The following is a 19,461-nucleotide window of genomic DNA, read 5'->3' as shown; positions in this document are numbered from 1 at the left end:
TTACTCAGCAGTTTGGTTGGATTATTGTGCTTTGCCTTTATAGCAGTATTCTTTTTTTTTTTTTTTTGCTGGTAGACAAATCATTTGCTAAAATGTGTATTCCCATGTGTTTGTGCTTTTAAGGCTGCCTCTCAGCCATATCTCAGTCATTCACTGAGGGTAGATTACAGAATGGGTGAATTTCCATGAACACCTGCATGTTGGCACACTCAACACACACACATGCACACGAGCTCTCCAGCCCTCTTACTCCTTCTGCTTTTCAGTTGTCTTCTTGCCATTTTGATCAGACTGAAAAAAAAAATCTTGAGATGCGGTTCAAATCAGTCAGATTCACCATCACTTAAGCCTGCTGCGGTTGTTTAATATTTTGGGAGCCTGGCACATGTAGTAAATGAGAAAAAAAAATCCACGGTTTGATTGAACTGTAGACTTGAAGTCACCTGTTATAACTGTAGCCATGCCCTTCCCCCACAAACCTCTTCCACTTAGAGTCGGACTGTTTGCTTGCAGAGGATAACCTGAGCAGAGATGCTGGGAATGAAGACCTACTGGTGCTTAAAGGAATACTCTGGGGACACAGAAGGCTCAGATTTCACCTTGCCTGCCAGGGCTTACTGCTGTCTGTCTGTGGATCCCAGCCAGACTCGCAGCTTCCTGTTGGTTTGCCCCAACCTTAGGCTCCTTCCAGCTTCTGAAATGGGCCTCCTTTGCCTTTCCAGTTCCTTCCATTCCACTGGATGTCCTCTCGGCTTCGAACTCCTCCTCTCAGCTGATCGTGAAGTGGAATCCACCATCCCTGCCCAATGGCAACCTGAGTTACTACATCGTGAGGTGGCAGCGACAGCCTCAGGACGGCTATCTGTACCGGCACAACTACTGCTCCAAAGGTAAGGGAGTGCCGACCTCCAAGGGGAGGCACACCTGGCCGGACCTCCGGGTCATACCCGTCCAGTGACAGTCTAGTTCCTTGTCCTAGAAATCAGTCCCCCACTCTTTATTTCCCTCCCCTTCCTTTTCTTTTGTGCTAATGCTGAGGCTTGAAATTAAAGCTTCTCTTGTTTTTTGGTTTTTTGGTTTTTTTTACTCAAGGCTGGTGCTCTACCACTTGAACCACACCTTCACTTGAAGCTTTTGGCTCGCTAATTGGAAATAAGTTTCCTATAGACTTTTCTTGCTCACACTAACTTCGAACCATGACCCTCAGATATCAGCCTCCTGAGTAGCTAGGATTACAGGTGTGCATTACAGCACCTGGCTCCAGTCCACACCTTGACTTTAGGGGAACCAGACAGTTATTCATTTCCTCCCAAGCTGTGTTACACCCAGCTCTCATTCCTCATTCTCCTCTCGGCTTATCTTTTCCCGAAAGACAAAATCCCCATTAGGAAATATGCCGATGGCACCATCGACGTGGAGGAGGTGACAGAGAATCCCAACACAGAGGTGTGTGGCGGGGAGAAAGGACCCTGCTGCACTTGCCCCAAAACGGAAGCTGAGAAGCAAGCTGAGAAGGAGGAGGCCGAGTACCGCAAAGTCTTTGAGAATTTCCTGCACAACTCAATCTTTGTGCCCAGGTACGTCTGTCCTTGCAAAACATGTGCGGGTGATGCTCCTTGGGCAGGTAAACTCCACCAAGTACTGTGGGCCACAACACAGCCATGCAGAAGGAGCCACAAAAGATGACTTAAGTTGGTGGCAGGCTCTCCCTCTTGCTTCCCTAGGGCTGTTCCTGTGGGCCTGTGGGCCTGTTGGCCTACTGTTCAGGTGTTAGCTGTAGGTTACTGTGCACCACTGTTTTCTTTTCCATGCTACCTACAGATCACGTGTTTTTCCTACAGTCTGAAAGAGCTCAAAGGTATTTGACGGCCATAACTCAGTGGGACTGATAACCTCTCTGTGGGTCTCAATCCCACATTCCCACACACTGAAGTTCTTTCTCTTGGTTGTAATCTTCCTGTAGTCCATTCCATCCAGGCCAGCAGAGGCTCAGCAACAAAACAGTTCCCATTGCTATGGGAACAGATGAGTGTAGAATGGCCCTCTGAAGTTGTCTGTTAGTTCTCCATCCAAGGTGACTGGTGATTGGTTCATGACCTAGCCTATCAGAGGTCCAGATTACTGGGTGAAAGATTTAGAAGGCACTAGTCATCAGTTTTCTGTTGTAACAAAATACCAGAAGCTGGGCAGTATGTCAAGCTCACACTTGTGGAGGTTTAGGAGCATCACCTCTGTTCACGAGATCCTACGCACAGCCCTCATGAGAGGGAGAGCATTCAGAGCAGGTAGGAAGCAAGAGATGGGTAGTTGTGACCTTCTTTTATAGCAACAATTTCTCCTGAGAGCCACTGACTCTCCTCAAGGCCAGTGTTAATCTTTTCTGAGAGTGGTATCCTCAGTGTTCCTCCAAGTCCCCCATATCTTAAAGGTTCCACCACTGCTTCCTCTTGCCCTGTGGATCGCACACAGGAACTGCTAGTGGATGGTACCTTTGTCAGTGGACATGGAGTCCCAGTGACAGTGGCAACACAGATGTGTGTGGACCAGATGTTGCTAATGCACAGTGTTCCTGTTGTTCAAATGTGTTTTCTCTTTACCGTACCCAATGTGGTGAATGCATGTACCCATCCATCCTCTCAGCCTGAGCCCCCCCTCCCCCATAAAGCAGATTTCACATGCATGAAAAGAGATACCAGGTTTCGTCCGTGTGAGTCATCACTATTTATGAGAACTTAATGTTTGTTTGTTTGCCTCCGACCAAGGCATAAATCGACCTTTGTACAAGCTTTGACAAGATTCCCGTAAAAGAGTTGTCCAGATGACAGAAGGAATGAATCATCAAGTCTGGTTGCTTTTTTTTTTTCATTTTGCCTTGTGTGTGTGTGTGTGTGTGTTGTTATAGTTGTTTCATGGTTTTTTGTGGTTGTTTTACAACTAAATTACCAAATCCTATATTGATTTCAATCCTTTCAAAGAACAAATTATTTGGGGGGCTGAATTCAAATAAGTCAGATGTAGTTTCCTCCATTTGTCCAACATGTCGGGCATATTGGAAGCAGAATGGATGCTAGAGTTGTTCTTTGTGATGGATGCTTGGTAGTAAATACCTTTCAGCGGCAACCACCATTGTTTGCCAAATCAAGTAGTTTGGTTTAACTAAGATGTTGACAGGTGTTGAGAAGTAGCAGGTTTTCCAATGCAAGTGGGTTGTGTCAGAGGAGAATGAGGAAAGTTGGCAGTAAGGGTTAGTCCTACCATTTGGAACATAGCCATTGGCACAGAGTTACATACAGACCACTCTGCTTACACCACCCCTGCTTTCCTATTAAACTTCAGTGTGGATGCCTTCTCATAATCTCCAACTTGGTGTCAGCTCTGACTGCTGAGCAGTCTCCACAATGAGTACTGACAGTCAAGTAGACAGCATGAGGGTGTGTCGTAGTGAATGAGTGGTGGACACGCAGGCTTATTACTTTGCAGCAGACCAAGCCCAGGCAACTTCTGATTTGTAGGCGCGAGTTTGTGTTCCGTTGCTCTTGAAAGAAAGGCAGGAAACTTATTGGTAATGTGTTGAAAGGATATCCCTAGCAACAGATGTGGTTTTGTTGTTTTTTCCTCCTTCCTAACTGGTCAGTTTGCAGGGTGTGAGGATGGCAGATGAGAGGTCTCATTTCCCAACCCTTTCTTCCCCAGCATTGTGAAAACAGATGCATTTGCCCCTGACCTTGTTGTTTCCTCACTTGGGACAAACCTATCTGTGTCAGGTGGCTTTTGTTTGGTCTTGCCATTACTAAGATTTGAACTCAAGGCCTTGCATTTGATGGGCAGGTTCTCTACCATTTGGCCCTGATTATGTTTGAGATAGGTTCTTGCTTTTTCCCCATGTGTTTCCCCTGGGCAAAAGTCCTGAAGGTGGGATAACAGGGGTGCATGTCATGTCCAGATTTTATTGGTTGGCCCGGGGTCTTGCAGACTTCTTGTATGGTCTGCCTTGGAACCTTGATCCTCCTAATCTTAGCCTCCTGAGTAGCTTGGATGACAGTGTGAGCCGTAGTACCCAGCTGTGTTGGCCAGTTTCAGCCTTTACTGGAGGTGAGTAGAGCCCCATCCAGTGAAGGGCCATACTTTTGCAGGTGATTCCAGGGATCCAGCAGACTGAGGAATCACTAGCCCTGTCCCAACTTCCTTTTTTAGATTTTGGCAAAGTACCTCAGCCTCTACATGGTTTCCGGGGTACTCCTCCTTAGGTGCCTTTGGCTCCATACTGTGTTTCTCCTCTAATACTGGAGACTCATGAACCTTCTCCTGGCTAGGCTTCTTCATTTTCTTAGATTGCTAGAGAGAAAGTTTATCCCCTTCTCTCTCTCTACCCACCTCTCTTTGCCCATTTACAACATGAAGCACACCTGCCAGCAGCCTATTTTCCCTCCATCCATCCATGGCTGGCCCCAAAGTTGCCATTCCCCTGTCTAGGCACCTCTTCCATGTTCTGTTTTATTTCTTTCATTCCTGTAATGCTAAGATCCTGTTTCAGATGTTTCTGGAAGAGCTCCAAAGCCTATTTTCTGTATTCGACAGTAAGTCAGCAATTGGAAGATGATGTCTTCATCTGCCCTGGTGGATGGCAGTACCCTTCCATGGGGACTGCATATGTTCCCTTCTGTTTCTCTGTTGTGACTGCTGTTTCTCGGTCCTCCTTAAGTTCAAGGACAAGGACTTTACCCCTCTCATTGGTGGGACCTGGGGGAAGCCACAGGCACCTGTTGCTGAGTAGGAGACAAAGCTAGGCTCAGAAGACCTACAGGATGGGCTAGGACTAGTGATGCCTACCTCCAATCCCTTGCTGCGTAGAAGACAGAGATGGGAGGAGAGCAGTCCAAGGCCAACAAGGGCAAAAGCACAAGGTACCATCAGAAAGAGTGAACAGAAAACAAAAAAGGGCTGAGGGCCTGGCTCAAGTGGTGGAGCTCAAGATCCTGACTGAAGTGCACACCAGGGACATGTTGGAATAACAGAAAGACCTTGGGGTTCAGGCATTTGCTTTGCTGCTCGTGCTAGGACTTCTTTACTTAATTTCAAAGAGGATCAAGGGAGCCACTGTAACAGGCCTTTGAATGAAACCTTTTTGTCTGATGTCTTCCCTAACAAACTCTCCCTTGGCCTCTAATGAATCTTAGTACAGCTAGTTGGATTATCTTTTTAATGCTCAACCATAATGTCTGTGGCCATGTGGCGCAGCATGCTAATGAAACAGTACACAGCCCAGCTAACAGTATCCGAGGCATTCTTTGCCTCCTGGTATCATTGAGAAATCACTCGGGGAGCCAAGGAGAGAGGATGTGTGCTGATTCTCTGGGTGTAAAGAAAGACAGGTAAATAATGAAGAAGGAAATCCCCTTGTTCCTTGCTGGTTCTCCTCCAAGGAGCCCTGAATAGTTCCTCTTATTCCAAGGTCGAGAATTTTCTTTTCTATTTCTGTTACCCTAAGTTAAAGACAAAAAGATTCAGAGGAAACCGTATTATGAGCCAAGCTTCTCTCTTCCTTTGCAGACCTGAAAGGAAGCGGAGAGACATCATGCAGGTGGCCAACACCACCATGTCCAGCCGGAGCAGGAATGCCACAGTGGTGGACGTCTACAATATCACAGACCCAGAAGAGGTGGAGACAGAATACCCTTTCTTTGAGAGCAGAGTGGATAACAAAGAGAGAACTGTCATTTCGAACCTCCAGCCTTTCACTTTGTACCGCATCGATATTCACAGCTGTAACCACGAGGCTGAGAAGTTAGGTTGCAGCGCCTCCAACTTTGTCTTTGCAAGAACCATGCCTGCAGGTATGGAGTGATCCAGTAGTCATAGCCCCAACTTAACAACCCTTAGACCCAGTTCTGCTGATGAACCTGTGATCACTTATAGTCAGCATGGGTCGACCAGTTGCCTGGGGAAAGGAACACTTATATTTACATTGGTTTCCTTCCCTCCTTATTCTCCTTATTGAACACACTCTCTATCTCTCCCTAGGGTTCCTTCCTCTCAACTTGGGTTATGTATTTGGTTGATTTTGCACAGCCCATTTGTACCTATAAACCCTTTGCCCATTTCTGTTGTGATTGATGAGTCCGTTCCCTCCCGCATTTATCCAGATTCAGGGCCATCCTCACTTAGCTACTGTATGAGTTAGCTTTCCATCACTGTGACAGAATATCTGAGATAATCAACTCACAAACCAGAAAGGATTCTTTTGGTTCACAGTTTCAGAAGTTTTAATCCATGGTTGCTTGGTTCCTTGTTGGCTTTGGGGACTGTGGCTAGGCGACAGCACAACATGGTAGAGGAAACTCTGACACCTCATGGCAGCCATGAAGGAAAAACCAGAGGATCCTAATGTCCCCCATTATGTTCCTTTCACTGGACCCCACCTCCTAAAGGTTCTAAATTGCCTAAAAGTATCACAGGCTGGAGACCAAGTCTTCAACACATGGACTTTTGGGCAACAATCAGTTAGCAGCTGACTTGATCCAAGACCGTCATGCCTTAAGGTCAGCTCCTGGAGTAGCCTGTAGCCCTGTTTATTTTATCTTGTTTGTCCACTGTAAATTGGACACTGTCTGGGGCTCAGGCAGCCACTCCGCCTCCTTAAAAGAGAACTGAACTACCCAGTCTTCATTCTCACAAGAGGCGTCAGGAGAAAGTGTGGAGGTGAGAAGAGTATGGGCAGAGAGCCCTCCTGAGTGTGGTTCTGACACTCACACACTACTACATCTCTTAGGGTAACCCTCTCACCTTCTGTGAGGGTCATTTTTCCCAGCCCACCTAGGAGAAGAGATGCCCTTCTCAGCTGTAACTGTCTGTGACTTTGGCTCACCACCTTGTAAGGTCAGCAGTAGCTGAAGGAGGTGACAATGGCAGAGGTGGCTCCCTTGCTTTCTGCTTCCCCCAGGTTGGCTTGGTGGCTAGCCCACTGGGAAGCTATGGCTGCCATGTATGATGTGAACCTGAGTGAACCCTGTAATGGATCCTATAGGCTCCACGGCCGCTTCAGTTCAGTGCTTTCAGTGGTGCTGTTGCTGTGTTAGATGGAATCTTTCTTTCCTATTTTTTTTGGGGGGGTGGGGTGGGGGTAGGGGGCAGGATAGTATATGTGGCCATGGGGTTTTAGGTCTTCACATTTGCTAGGCAGCTGCTCTACTGCTAGAGCCCTGCCCTCAGGCCCTCCCCTACTTTATTATAGTTTTCAGATAATGTGATTTTGACCAGGTTGGCCTCAAAATACAAACCTCCTAGCTAGCTGGGATTATAGGTGTGAGCCACTGCCACCCATCCCCTGACAGATGCTTTCTTCAAGTCTTAGAAGCAGAATCAAAGAAAAAAAGTTACTAGATGGCCAGGGATTTCCTCTTGTACAGATCACAGTCTTAGAAGGGAAAATAGCATGAGAGGGGTTCGGGTCACCGGTGTGTGAGTGGTCCTTTCTGGAGGAGAGGCCACTTGGTGACAGCACACAGTCCTGTGTATGACGACTGGGAGGGTTATATTCCATTTAGCTCAGGTGTGGTCTCCCTGCCTGAGGACCCGAACCCAACGTTATCACTTCTTTACACTTCCATGCAGAAGGAGCAGATGACATTCCTGGACCGGTCACCTGGGAACCAAGGCCAGAGAACTCCATCTTTTTAAAGTGGCCAGAACCTGAGAACCCAAATGGACTCATTCTGATGTATGAGATCAAATACGGTTCCCAGGTGGAGGTAAGAGGGGCTGGGGCTGTACCTGTGTCAGTTGATAGCATGTGTTGGGTATACCACAAGTTACCTGTTACCTGTTTGTTAGCTCAGTCTGTGAGGATTTTTGTCTTTCCAACGGCCCAAGACCTACAAGTAGCCAGGCTACATTCCTACAGTTTTTATTGTAGAGAATGACTGTATGCCATAGTCTAGATCAGTCTTAAAAAAAACTTCTAATTCTTCTGGAGTTCTTTTTAGTTACAAAGTTTGGTTATAATTTCTAGGTGTGCTCTACTTTTTTTCCCCCCCTCAAGAATGGCACTCTACCATTTCAGCCACAGCTCCACTTCTGGCTTTTTGCTGGTTAATTGGAGATAGGAGAGTCTCAGGGACTTTCCAGGCTGGCTTTGAACTCAGATCCTCAGATCTCAGCCTCCTACGTAGGATTACAGGCATGAGCCACTAGGGCCTGGCAGTCTTAATAACTTTCGATTTTCCTGAGTTCTTTTTTAGTTCCAAACAATGTTTGGTTACAATTTCTGAGTGTGATTTAGCTTCCCATGAGGGCTGCCTTTTATTTTCTTCTTGTGGTTGTGGGGCTTGAACTCAGGGCTTAGGCACTATCTCTCAGATCTCAACCTCCTAAATAGCTAGGATTACACGCATGAGCCGCCAGTGCCTAGTGAGGGCTACCTTTTTTATGTCTTGGCTTCTCTCATATTATTGATAATGAAGATCTTTGTTCAGTGGGTAGTCAGATGTTGAACAGTGTGGCAAGCTGAACTGGCAGGTGCCAGATCGCTCCATGACCGTAGGAACATGACACCAATGTCTTACTTCCCCAGGACCAGCGGGAATGTGTGTCCAGACAGGAATACAGGAAGTACGGAGGGGCCAGGCTTAACCGGCTAAACCCAGGGAACTACACCGCCCGAATTCAGGCTACCTCTCTCTCTGGAAATGGGTCGTGGACAGATCCTGTGTTCTTCTATGTCCCAGCCAAAAGTAAGGCCTGTGAAGGGAGTGGTATGGTAAAACTCAACGCTGGCTGGGCAGGGACTCAAAAAACTGTGTGCTAGGAACAGGGCCTTATAACACACTTGGGACACACTGAGCCATTGGGTCTTACCTCACGTGACAGAGTTGAAGAGCCCTTCTTTGGGGCATGGACTAAGCACTGGAGAGCCAGACGATAACTTTTGCTTTGACTCCGACTTTCCCAAGCATTTTTCCCAAGCATTTACCAAGCATTCCATGGACCATTCCACCCCCTGCCTTTCACTAGGCACACATTTAAAGGGCCTGGATCCTAAGAGGTGACTGGAACCAGGGCTGTCATTTGGTCTCCCCACTCCCCCAAGCTTGCCTGCCAGTTGGTAAAATATAGAATCACAGAAAGCACTAGTTTGCGTTGAATCTACATTGTGCTCATGGTTCTGCACCGAGTCTAATGGGGAGTGCTACAAGCTTTGTTCAGACCCTAGGACAGGGTTCTTGGAAGACATTCTGTGGGACATCATCAGATTCCAAACCAAATTTTGTAACATTGCAAACAGAACTGTATACTATTTTTGAAATATGGATGGTCAAAAAAAGTTGGGGTGATTAGAAGAGGGGATTTGAGGAGATGCTAGTCAAGGACACAAAACTTAAAGTTAGTTCAATTGTGTGACAGGCTGCCATTCATATCAACAGAGTCTTGAATATTGAGAACAGTGCTTGGTGTTTCCTCTCCCCACATAAGAATATGAAGTAGTGCTTATGTTATTCAACATATATTTTCAAAACATGCCATATGTGATTAATGGATGCTGTGTATAAAATTTTCATGTATCAGAATAAGTAAGAGTTTAAAGAAAAAAAAATGTTCTTCTAGTCTACCTAGTTAGCACCAGGTGCTCAAAGAGATGCTTGAGAGCTGAAAATCCTCCTAGAGACGGATAGCAGAAGGATGGCTTGGATAGCATTGCAAAATGGAAGTCAGCATTTCATGTACCTGGTGCTCACCGGCCTATGCCTGGATTCAGGTTTTAGGGATAAGCAGCTGCTTAGGCAGGTAATTTTGTTCCTTGAAATAACCCAAGTTCTCCCGAGTAGTCCCCTTAACTAGTCTTACTGGTTAGCTAACCATTGTATTCATCAGCTTTCTATTACTGTGATAAAATACCAGAGATAATTAACATACAAGGAAGTTTTTGCTCAGGGACTCTAGCGGTTCAATTCATGATCAGACTCCCACCAAGTCCCCTGTCAGGACCCTCACTTTCACCTCCTGGCCAATGGCCTAACTCCCTCCCACTAAGCCCCACCTCCCAAACCACCACACCACAGGCTGGCCACCAAGCCTTTGACACATAGAGCTTTGGGAAGACCTATCTAGCACCCTCTCCAGAGTAGTGCTTTTCTCTTTCACCCTTTTCACCCTCTACCTCCACATCGGTCCCTTAGGAACTGAGCCTAGATGTGGAGGTCTGGCGCTGGTCTGTGGTCTGCAGCCTTGTTTTCTGGCCATTAGTGAGCTTGTCTCTTCCTGAGAGAGGACCTGTTCCCTGACAGCCTTTTCTGATGCCTTGTGACCGTGAGCCCCTGGAGTTCTGCCGTGGAAGCTGGCTGTACAGCAGGGAGATGCAAAGCGTGTGCTGGCTTTGCTTCCTGGTGTGGGGCAAGGCTTTCCTGTGACAGTTTAGGTACATTTCCTCATGTTTACATCTCTGAGGAGACAGAGGGTTTGAGAGCTTTCTGGAACCTGCTGTCTTTTTAGGAACTCTTTGTATGCTTCAAGTCTATTAAATTATCCTTCAGACTTCTCATCTACAGATTGAATTTTCTCAGGTCTTTTGGTCTTTTCTTAGAGCCCAGTCGCTCCAACCAATTTTCTAGCCATTTAGTCACTTTGCTCTTCTGGATGTGTTCCAGTTTCTCCATGTCCTTGTTGAAATGTGAAACTCAATGAGAACACGGTACAGTCTGACCAAGTAGAGTAAGTGGTACAAGCATAAGAAACAGTTCTTGAGGGACGGATGGGGAGAAAAAATGGAAAAACCTCCACCTTTTTCAAATTGGCATTGATATCTGAGGTGAGGATTTTCAGGAATTACAAGACTCATAAAACTATTCCACTTGAAATCTACTTGATTAAAACATTAATCTTAAATGAAACTTCAATAGTATTGAAAAAGTTAAGAATAATACTAGTTTGTAGTGAAAAAAAAATATTGGTAAGTGACTTATAATCCTTGTACCTTAGTCCAAGTATTTCCAAGTAGATATTTCCAGATGTGTATCCAACAGGTACTTCAAAAATCAAATACTACCTTAGAACTCCCCTGCCCTCCTCCATTCTTTAACTTGTTCTATGGTGGTATTACCCATTAGCCACCCAAATAAGCAATCTCATCATGTCCCTCCCCCTTCCTTCTCTGCAGCCTCTCCATTGCTACCACCAGCACTGTAGCTCAGAGCCACTGGGTTACTTTGTGTCATGGGATTATTATAAGCTGTGACTTCAGTAAGGTGGGACTTCCATATAGGGCCCATGACTTGTCAGCTGCCTATGTGATTGTGAAAAAGTCAAGTCATCTCTGTGGGCTTGCTTGTTTGTGGAAAATAAGCAGTGCTCTGGGTTTGGTAGGGCATGTCTACCGAGCCATCCTGGCACCAGGATTTTAAGGCAGGAGGATTGTGAGATTGAAGCCAGCCTGGAGTACACAGTGACTTCAAGGCCAGCTTGGACTACATAGTTAAACCCCATCTACAGGAACAAAGGAAAAGGAACAGAGATTTCATGAGACATGCCCAGGCGATGTGACATGTTCTCCCCAACTCTCCAAGACTTGGCAGTGGCCAAGAGCCCCTCTCTGTCCAGGGTATGAGTATGATGATCAGTTCACTGCTGATTTTAAAAACACTGACTCCTTTTAATCTACAGAATGGTATTGAACTCACTTAGTTTGTACACTTAGTTTGACTCTCCCTGTCCATGCCCCATTGTTATCTCCAAACCATCCCTCTGCTTGGGGGGAAAAAAATCCATGTACCCCAGGAAAAGTCCATCTTTCTTTTTTTCCAAGACTTGGGCTGAAGGAACTTCCCTTAGCACCCCTTGTCTCTTGTGTCTTCCCTCCTCCTCTCTCTGCATCCTTTGGTGGTTCACTTTCTTCTACCTGTTGACATGCCGATTCCTGCATCTAGCAGAACCTTCAGGGGTGAGGACCTGAATCCCCAGTGTCCATCCTGGTCTTTCATCTGTTGTATACATGTGGGAACAAGGGCTGTGACAAGTTCTGTGATTTCAAATGTTTGTGGAAAATTCAGAGCAGAGTTGGCAAGGGATGGCGTGTGCATGCATGCACACGCTTGGGTCTGTGTGTGTGTACATTGTGGAACTATCTTGAGACAGATAAAGGTCAATGTGGTGTGAACACTCTAGAGCTGAGTCTCTCTGTCCTTTTTATTTCAGCAAATGTATGCATTTCCACTGAGCCATTTAGTGGCATTCAAAGATTATTTTCCTTCAGTCTATCATTTGAGTTATCAGAATAGCCTGCACTTTAAAAAATGAGTTCCTATTCAGTCTGTACTTACTTAACCTTCTTCACTCCCCTTCCCTCATATAACTGTTGGTTTAGTGTGTTTCTGATACCATTTACTTAGTAAAGGAATTTTCAGGGATTTTTGTTGTTGTTGTTGTTGTTTGCATAGTTCTAACCAAAGAGGAGTTGGAAGTGGAGCTTAGCTCAGTGGTCAAGTACTAGCCTTGAACAAAAACAAAAAAAGAAAAACACACAAAAAACAGGAGAGAGCATGAATCCCTGAGTACAAGCCCTAGTACACACACACACACACACACACACGCACGCACGCACGCACGCACGCACGCACACACACATTGTTAAGTGTAGCACATAGCAGATGGTTCTCCTAGTGACATTGTATCGGTTTCCCCTTCCTCCTGCAGCCACCTATGAAAATTTCATGCACCTGATCATCGCTCTGCCCGTGGCCATCGTCCTGATCGTGGGGGGTCTGGTGATCATGCTGTACGTCTTCCACAGAAAGAGGTGAGGGTCTCAGCCAGGTGCAGGTAACTTTGGTGGCCAGGTGGTTTTATAATTTGAACTTGAGCAAAGGTTATCTTTTGGAGACCATGTACAGATTGGAAAACCTGATTTCCAGTCCAGTGTCCTTCACGGGAAAACAGAACCATCAGACTGTTCTGTGGTGGGATGTCTTCTCCACCCCACCCCACCCCACACACACACTGAGTGCCCATCTTCACCTCACTGGTAGTTCGGGCACATACCGAGACTTCTGGCTTATAGAGAACTTTTCCAAGTGTGCTAGCTAAGTCCTCCTCATCAAGTAAGCCTTGTAATTTCCAATGAAGCCAAGAAACAAATGGTTCTGTGCTCTCCTGAGCTCAGTGAACATTATCTTCAAATGTCTGCTGGCCCAGTAGGAACCAAGTTGAGAGGGTGAATGGGAAAACCCACTACCAGTCTACCCTCTGTACTGTCCCTCAGGATAGTTTATGAGGCAGAACATATAAAATGGATATAGCAAAAATGTAAGAATTAAGCCAGGTGCCAGTGGCTCACTCCTGTAATCCCAGCTACCCAGGAGGCTGAGATCTGAATGAGGATCTTAGTTGAAAGCCAGCCTAGGCAAGAAAGTTTGTGAGATTCTTATCTCCACTTAACCCCCCCCCAAAAAAAAACAACTAGAAGTGAAGCTGTGGCTCAGTTGGTAGAGCACCAGCTTTGAGCTAAAAAGCCAAATGAGTGTGCAAGGCCTTGAGTTCAAGTCCCAAGACCAGTCCAAAGAGGGGGGGGGCGACAGAGACAGAGAATATGAAAGTATTTCTAGAAATATATAGAGATGAAGTCTTTTAATTTGAAATTCTTCTTTTTCTTTTTCTTTTTTTTAAACAGGAATAACAGTAGGCTGGGCAACGGAGTGCTCTATGCCTCTGTGAACCCAGAGTACTTCAGTGCAGCAGATGGTAAGGGTGCCAGCCAAGGTCACTGCCAAGGTCATGGAGGGTGCTCTTTGGGGAAGCAATTTGCATGATTTTGAGAGACCTTTGGCCCGGGCTGTATCTTTGATAACCTGTCTTTGTGTTCCGGGAATTATCCTAGAATTCTCCCAAGATTTAAGAGAACCCATACCTAACCACCCACAGTTTTACCAAAATCCATAGCATGTGGGGAACAAGCCAGATCACAGTCCTCCTGATCTTTTCTTTTGTGGGTTTTAGGAAATGCCATCTCATCTTCTCCAGCCTGCAGTGTCCCCTCCCCACCCTTCCCAAGGCTACATGGGATGGGCCCCAGTGTTTATTCCTGGACCTGTTTCAATCCTGTTTCTTCTTCTCCAGTGTACATTCCTGATGAGTGGGAGGTAGCCCGGGAGAAGATCACCATGAACCGGGAGCTTGGGCAGGGGTCCTTTGGGATGGTCTATGAAGGTGTGGCTAAGGGTGTGGTTAAAGATGAGCCTGAAACCAGAGTGGCCATTAAGACGGTGAACGAGGCAGCCAGCATGCGGGAAAGGATTGAGTTTCTCAATGAGGCTTCAGTGATGAAGGAGTTCAATTGTCACCACGTGGTAAGAGAAGGTCTTCGGAAAGCCAGAATCCTGTAGAGATTCCCTCATGTGTTCCCCTCCCCCCTCCTCCTCCCCCCACGGCCCAGCCTGTGGGGATTGATGTCTCGCCCTCTGCCTTCTAGATAGCTACCCTGTTGCCAACTCCCCTACTTAGCCCTGGACCCAGCCACCAGACCCCAGCACCACACTGCAAAGCAATGTCCAACCTTCTCGTTTTTTACTTTTCCCAGGTACGGTTGCTGGGCGTGGTGTCCCAAGGCCAGCCAACGCTGGTCATCATGGAACTGATGACCCGGGGCGATCTCAAAAGTTACCTCAGGTCTCTGAGGCCGGAAACAGAGGTCAGTCTTCACTTTTCACCATATGACCTCACCTGTTCTGTTCTGTTTTCCTTTACCACCACCTGTCGGCAGGTGGGGGCGGGGGGTGGAGGGGAGGGAGGAGACAACATGTTGTATCTTTAAATCGCTTCACTCTTTGGATGTTGAGTGTTTGTGAACACTCTCTGCTGTTAAGGATTTCCCAAGTGCAGGCAGACCTAGATTTCCTGACAGGGACTTGGGGTTCTGGAGTACTCCATCCTCTCTGGCATCTCATAGTCCCTAGCCAGGCCAGGCTAGTGCCTACCCCATAAATAGTTTGGACAGTTCGGTGTTTGGCTGGCTAGATCCTTCACTGTACTCCTGGGAAGTTGCAGGAGTGATTTCCTGCCACACAGACTTTCCCAGCCCTGCCAAGGGGCTGTGCCTTCACAACCAGGAGGCAAGTTTTCTCATATTCTCCATCCACAGATCAGGCAGGATCCTGTGTTTTTGAATAGTAGTCACCTCAGCCTGTAAAAACTTCTAATTCAAATCCTGCTCAAGTCCTGTGTGAGTTCCCATGAGTCCTTGTGGGACCCCCAGTTCCCTCCTGTCATCCCACAAGCCAGCTTCTTAACATGTGGAAGACTGGCTTTTATACATCATGAACTCTTAAGTCAGGAGGTACATGAGAAAGAATGCCAAAAGCAGCTGCCTTGCATCGGGCCACCTCACTAGGTCTCAAGTCTCCTGAGACCCTGACTTTGCTACTCACAGGGCTAGAGTTCATCTATCTGCCTGCCTTCCCTAGAAAGAGTCCCTCTGACCCCTTTTATGTTTCTCTTGTCATTCTGTTGAACTTCTTGTTTTCTTCTTTTAACCTACAACCTAATCATCTCCCAAGTGACAGTCCCTTCCCTTTAGCTCCAAGCACAAATGATCTCATTTATTTATAACACATGGTATTTGGGGTTTTGTGAGAGCCCCAAGGGTCTGAGCCAGGTAATTGACAAGTCAGTCTCCTAACCTCTGCTTCTCCCAGCCTTGGTCCCTAGGACCCCTGCATGGCATTGCCTTTTCCTGCCTGGTCCTCTCTAATCCACAAGCTGGCAGGAAGGTGACCCAAGGTGTGGCCAAATGAACCGCCTGCCTCATCTGTGGCACTTTGGAAAAGCAGGATGTGCTCACCCCTTTGTCCCCAATCTAGGCACAGAATAAGAACTCAGGTCTTAGCGGTGGTCTTACCTAGAGTCCTCAGCTAGCCAATCCAGGTTTCTGGGTCTCAGTTTCCTCACTGCATAATAGAAGAAGGTAGATGAAGTGTTCGCTCAAGTCCTTTTCAGATCTGAAATCCTCCTCTGAATTTGTCAGATTACGGGGGGTTGAGGGGGGGGATTGGGGGTACTGGGGCTTGAACTCAGAAGAACTGTCCATTGGCTTTTTCTCTCAAAGCTGGGGGTGCTCTACCACTTGAGTCACTTCTAGCTTTTTTTGGGGGGGGTCCGGTCGTGGGGCCTGAACTCTGGGCCTGGGCGCTGTCCCTTAGCTCTTCAGCTCAAAGCTAGCGCTCTACCACTTGAGCCAGAGCACCACTTCTGGCTTTTTTCTTTTTGCTTATGTGGTGCTGAGGAATCGAACCCAGGCCTCATGCATGCAAGACAAGCACTCTACCACTGAGCCACCTTCCCAGCCCCACTTCTAGCTTTTTACTAGTTGGTTTTTAGATAAGACTATAATGGACCCTCAGATTTCAGCTTCCTGAATGGCTAGGATTACAGGTGTGAGCCACTGGCACCCACCAACTTAGGGGTCATTTTTAAATTCAAAACCAGTATGTTGCTATCTTCTGAAAAAGGGCTACTTGTCCATGCCACTGATCACACATTTACCTTTGAAGTGAGTTTAGGGCTGATCCTCTGTTGCCCTCATGTCCACAGAAAGCAATAATCCAAGATGAAGATGCTGATCTTTAGTGGCTTCGTACATTAGAAGAAAGCAGGTGGGGACTGGGGAGGTGGCTCAGTGGTAGAGTGCTTGCATTGCATCCATGAGGCCGTGGGTTCGATTCCTCAGCACCACATAAGCAAAAAGAAAAAAAGCCAGAAGTGGCGCTGTGGCTCAAGTGGTAGAGCGCTAACCTTGAGCTGAAGAGCTGAGGGACAGTGCCCAGGCCCAGATTTCAGGCCCCACGACCGGAACCAAAAAAAAAAAAAAAAAAGAAAGCAGGCGGGGAAGGGGAAGATGAAATCATTCTTAGGGTGCCTCCCTGGGAAGTAAAGCAGGCATGGTCCATTTGGGGCACACACTTGCCTGTTTTGTGGGGCCTCTATCACGTGTCTTCTCCCTTTTCCTCAACTTTGATTATGGAAATCAAAGGAAAAATACCAACTGATTGTAATCTTAATGAGAATCCTTCACGTCCAAAAAAAAAAAAAACTATTGCTTACTTCATGTACAGTGATTCTTGGAAAATGTCAGTTCCAACTGGTGCTCATTGGTGCTTTCTTGAGAGGCCTGTGTGTATGCTCAGTGGTCGAGAACAGAGCCAATCACCAAGCCGACACTGTGGGCTCCAAAAATAATAGGTTCCTTCAGAGCAAATCCTGGTTTCTGAGCAGAAGCACCTGTGATGCTCTCAGATGGATTTGCAAAGCCTCCTTCAGGAACTGAAAGCACACAATCAAATCTTTTTCTCCCCTAAGTATTCACACGAATTTTTCTTTTTCGTCTGCAGCAGAAGAACGTAGTCCTGGAACCTCCCAGTCTGAGCAAGATGATCCAGATGGCTGGCGAGATTGCCGACGGCATGGCATACCTCAACGCCAACAAGTTTGTCCACAGAGACCTCGCGGCCCGCAATTGCATGGTGGCCGAGGATTTCACAGTCAAAATCGGAGGTGCGTCCTTCGCTTTCCGGTCCCAGACAAGAACTAAACTGGCAGGTTGTTTTAGGAATCTGGTGGCAGTTAGCCTGCCCCGGGGGGAGTTTGCCCAATGTATTCCTAAAGTGCCAGAACCTACTCTTGAGTACAAAGATGTACGGCCGAGTTCTAGTTGCTCGTCATCCTGCCCGGTCTGGCTCTCTTCCTGTGAGAGCGTTGACACGGTGGTCCAGGAAGTGTCCATGGCCCCTGAGGTCACCTAGGTAGACATCTCTCAGAGCACTGGCTCCCGGGATGATCAGGACAGTGTCCTCAGATGAGAATAACAGCCATGGTCCAATCTTCCTGCAAATTCTCTAGGTTCTAGGGCGTGTTGTCTCCCGTGGACAGCCATAAAGAGTGAAGGAGCCGTGACAAAGACATGGCAGTCCCTCAGAGGATGGAAGATCTCTGCTTAGGCATTTCGCACCCGAGGCTGGTCAGCCTCCATGCTTTTGACCCCTTTGTCATTGTACTTTTATGATCTTAGCTGACTGGCCCTCTCATTGCCACCCCTCCTACTGTTACACCAAAAAAAAAAAGGGTTGAGTTGGATTGCTGATCACTAGCTGACAACTCCTTTCAGCCTTTCAGTGTGGGGTTTTGCTTTGGTCTTTTCATCCACCTGACAAAAAACACAGAGCATCAGGGGAGCTCAGGTCACCACCTGCTTGGACTACGACCTATATCTTCCGACTAGAATAGGAGGATAGTTCAGAAAACGACCAAACTTTCAGCCTGAGAAAGTAAGTGCAGAGACACCTTAGCAGGCAAGGAAACCTATTTACAGTTAAGCTCTTTGTCTGGCTCTTGAATCACATGTTCTGCATTAGCAATGCTTTTTTTTCCCTTTCTTTTCCTTTTTCTAGAGTGGAGGTTCACTGCATTCACTTTGCATGTCTTCAGAGGGGCTAGAGGGGCTCAGGATCCCCCAGAGAGGCCCTGGGCTAGGGTGTCAGGCATTTTTACATGTAGGATCCTGTGATGCCCAGCTTGACTGAGCAGCTCTTAGAGAAGTAGAGATATCCCACAAGACTGTTCTGGGATATCCTGGGGAAAAGCCACTCCCCTTACTGGTGGAGCTTCCTTAGTACTCTTTCTGCTTTCCTGTAGGGGACCGAGATTTGCTATCCAACCATGTGACATATTTATAGTGATCCTTTCTTTAGCATGGCATGTTTTTCTTTCAAGAGTTCAGGATTTTTTTTTTCTTTTGTGTTTAAGATGAGAGGTGTTTGTTTGTTTGTTTCCCCCCTCTAATTTTGTCTTTCCCATCATGCGCAGGTAGAGGGAGGCTCTCTCCTTTACTTGCTGCTGGATTAAGTCAGATCTGATCTTAGCACTTCGTGTTGATTTTTTTTTGGTCAGGGTTGGTTAGTGTTTTCCCAGTTACAAATGCAACGCCTGACAAACCACCTCCCCGGAAGGAGTTGCTTGGCCTTTCGTATTGGACAAGAGTGACTTACCTTGGTCAATGTCCACGAAACTCTGTCTTTTGCGAGTTTGCTTTGCGTTTTGTAGCCTTTCCTCTTGGTGGCAGGCATTAGAGATGGGCAGAATAGAGCAGTCCTTTTCTTCTGTGACTGAGAATGAAGAGTCCACGGGAGTAAAGGTCACATGATTGAATGGAAAGTTAGAATCTGACTGGCAACAAATAATTTGGGATTATAAAGCAAGCCTGCCATCAGACATAATTATATGACATCTCCTGCTGTCCTGGAAAATTGAGGAAGTTTTTAGAAACAATTGGGTATATTATGTTGAAAAACAGCGCTGGGTAATTGCTTCAGGAGCCTAGTAAACAGCATCTCTCGCGTGTCTCACCGTGTTCTTTGATTGGCTGGTTAGCCTGAGTGATTTCCCCCTTACTAAACTTGGAGTCCTTTTCTTTGGCCATAAGCCCACACT

The 19,461-nt window shown here is 46.8% G+C and overlaps 1 protein-coding gene across 1 annotated transcript in view; it reads left to right on the top strand.

Moving 5' to 3' along the window:
* Positions 1-19,461, top strand: part of Igf1r (insulin-like growth factor 1 receptor) — a 223,329-nt gene that overhangs the window by 192,288 nt on the left and 11,580 nt on the right. The window contains exons 9-18 of the mRNA XM_013012046.1: positions 723-890; positions 1,373-1,577; positions 5,551-5,834; positions 7,612-7,748; positions 8,570-8,729; positions 12,682-12,784; positions 13,655-13,725; positions 14,101-14,330; positions 14,561-14,671; positions 17,367-17,529. Of these exons, the coding sequence (XP_012867500.1) occupies positions 723-890; positions 1,373-1,577; positions 5,551-5,834; positions 7,612-7,748; positions 8,570-8,729; positions 12,682-12,784; positions 13,655-13,725; positions 14,101-14,330; positions 14,561-14,671; positions 17,367-17,529 (1,632 nt within the window). The remainder of the gene's footprint in view (positions 1-722; positions 891-1,372; positions 1,578-5,550; positions 5,835-7,611; positions 7,749-8,569; positions 8,730-12,681; positions 12,785-13,654; positions 13,726-14,100; positions 14,331-14,560; positions 14,672-17,366; positions 17,530-19,461) is intronic.

This window comes from Dipodomys ordii, unplaced genomic scaffold, assembly GCF_000151885.1.
Source record: "Dipodomys ordii isolate 6190 unplaced genomic scaffold, Dord_2.0 Scaffold15, whole genome shotgun sequence".
Classification (NCBI taxonomy): domain Eukaryota; kingdom Metazoa; phylum Chordata; class Mammalia; order Rodentia; family Heteromyidae; genus Dipodomys; species Dipodomys ordii.
Note: the sequence above shows the minus strand (reverse complement) of the source record. Positions and strands in the feature narration are given on the sequence as shown.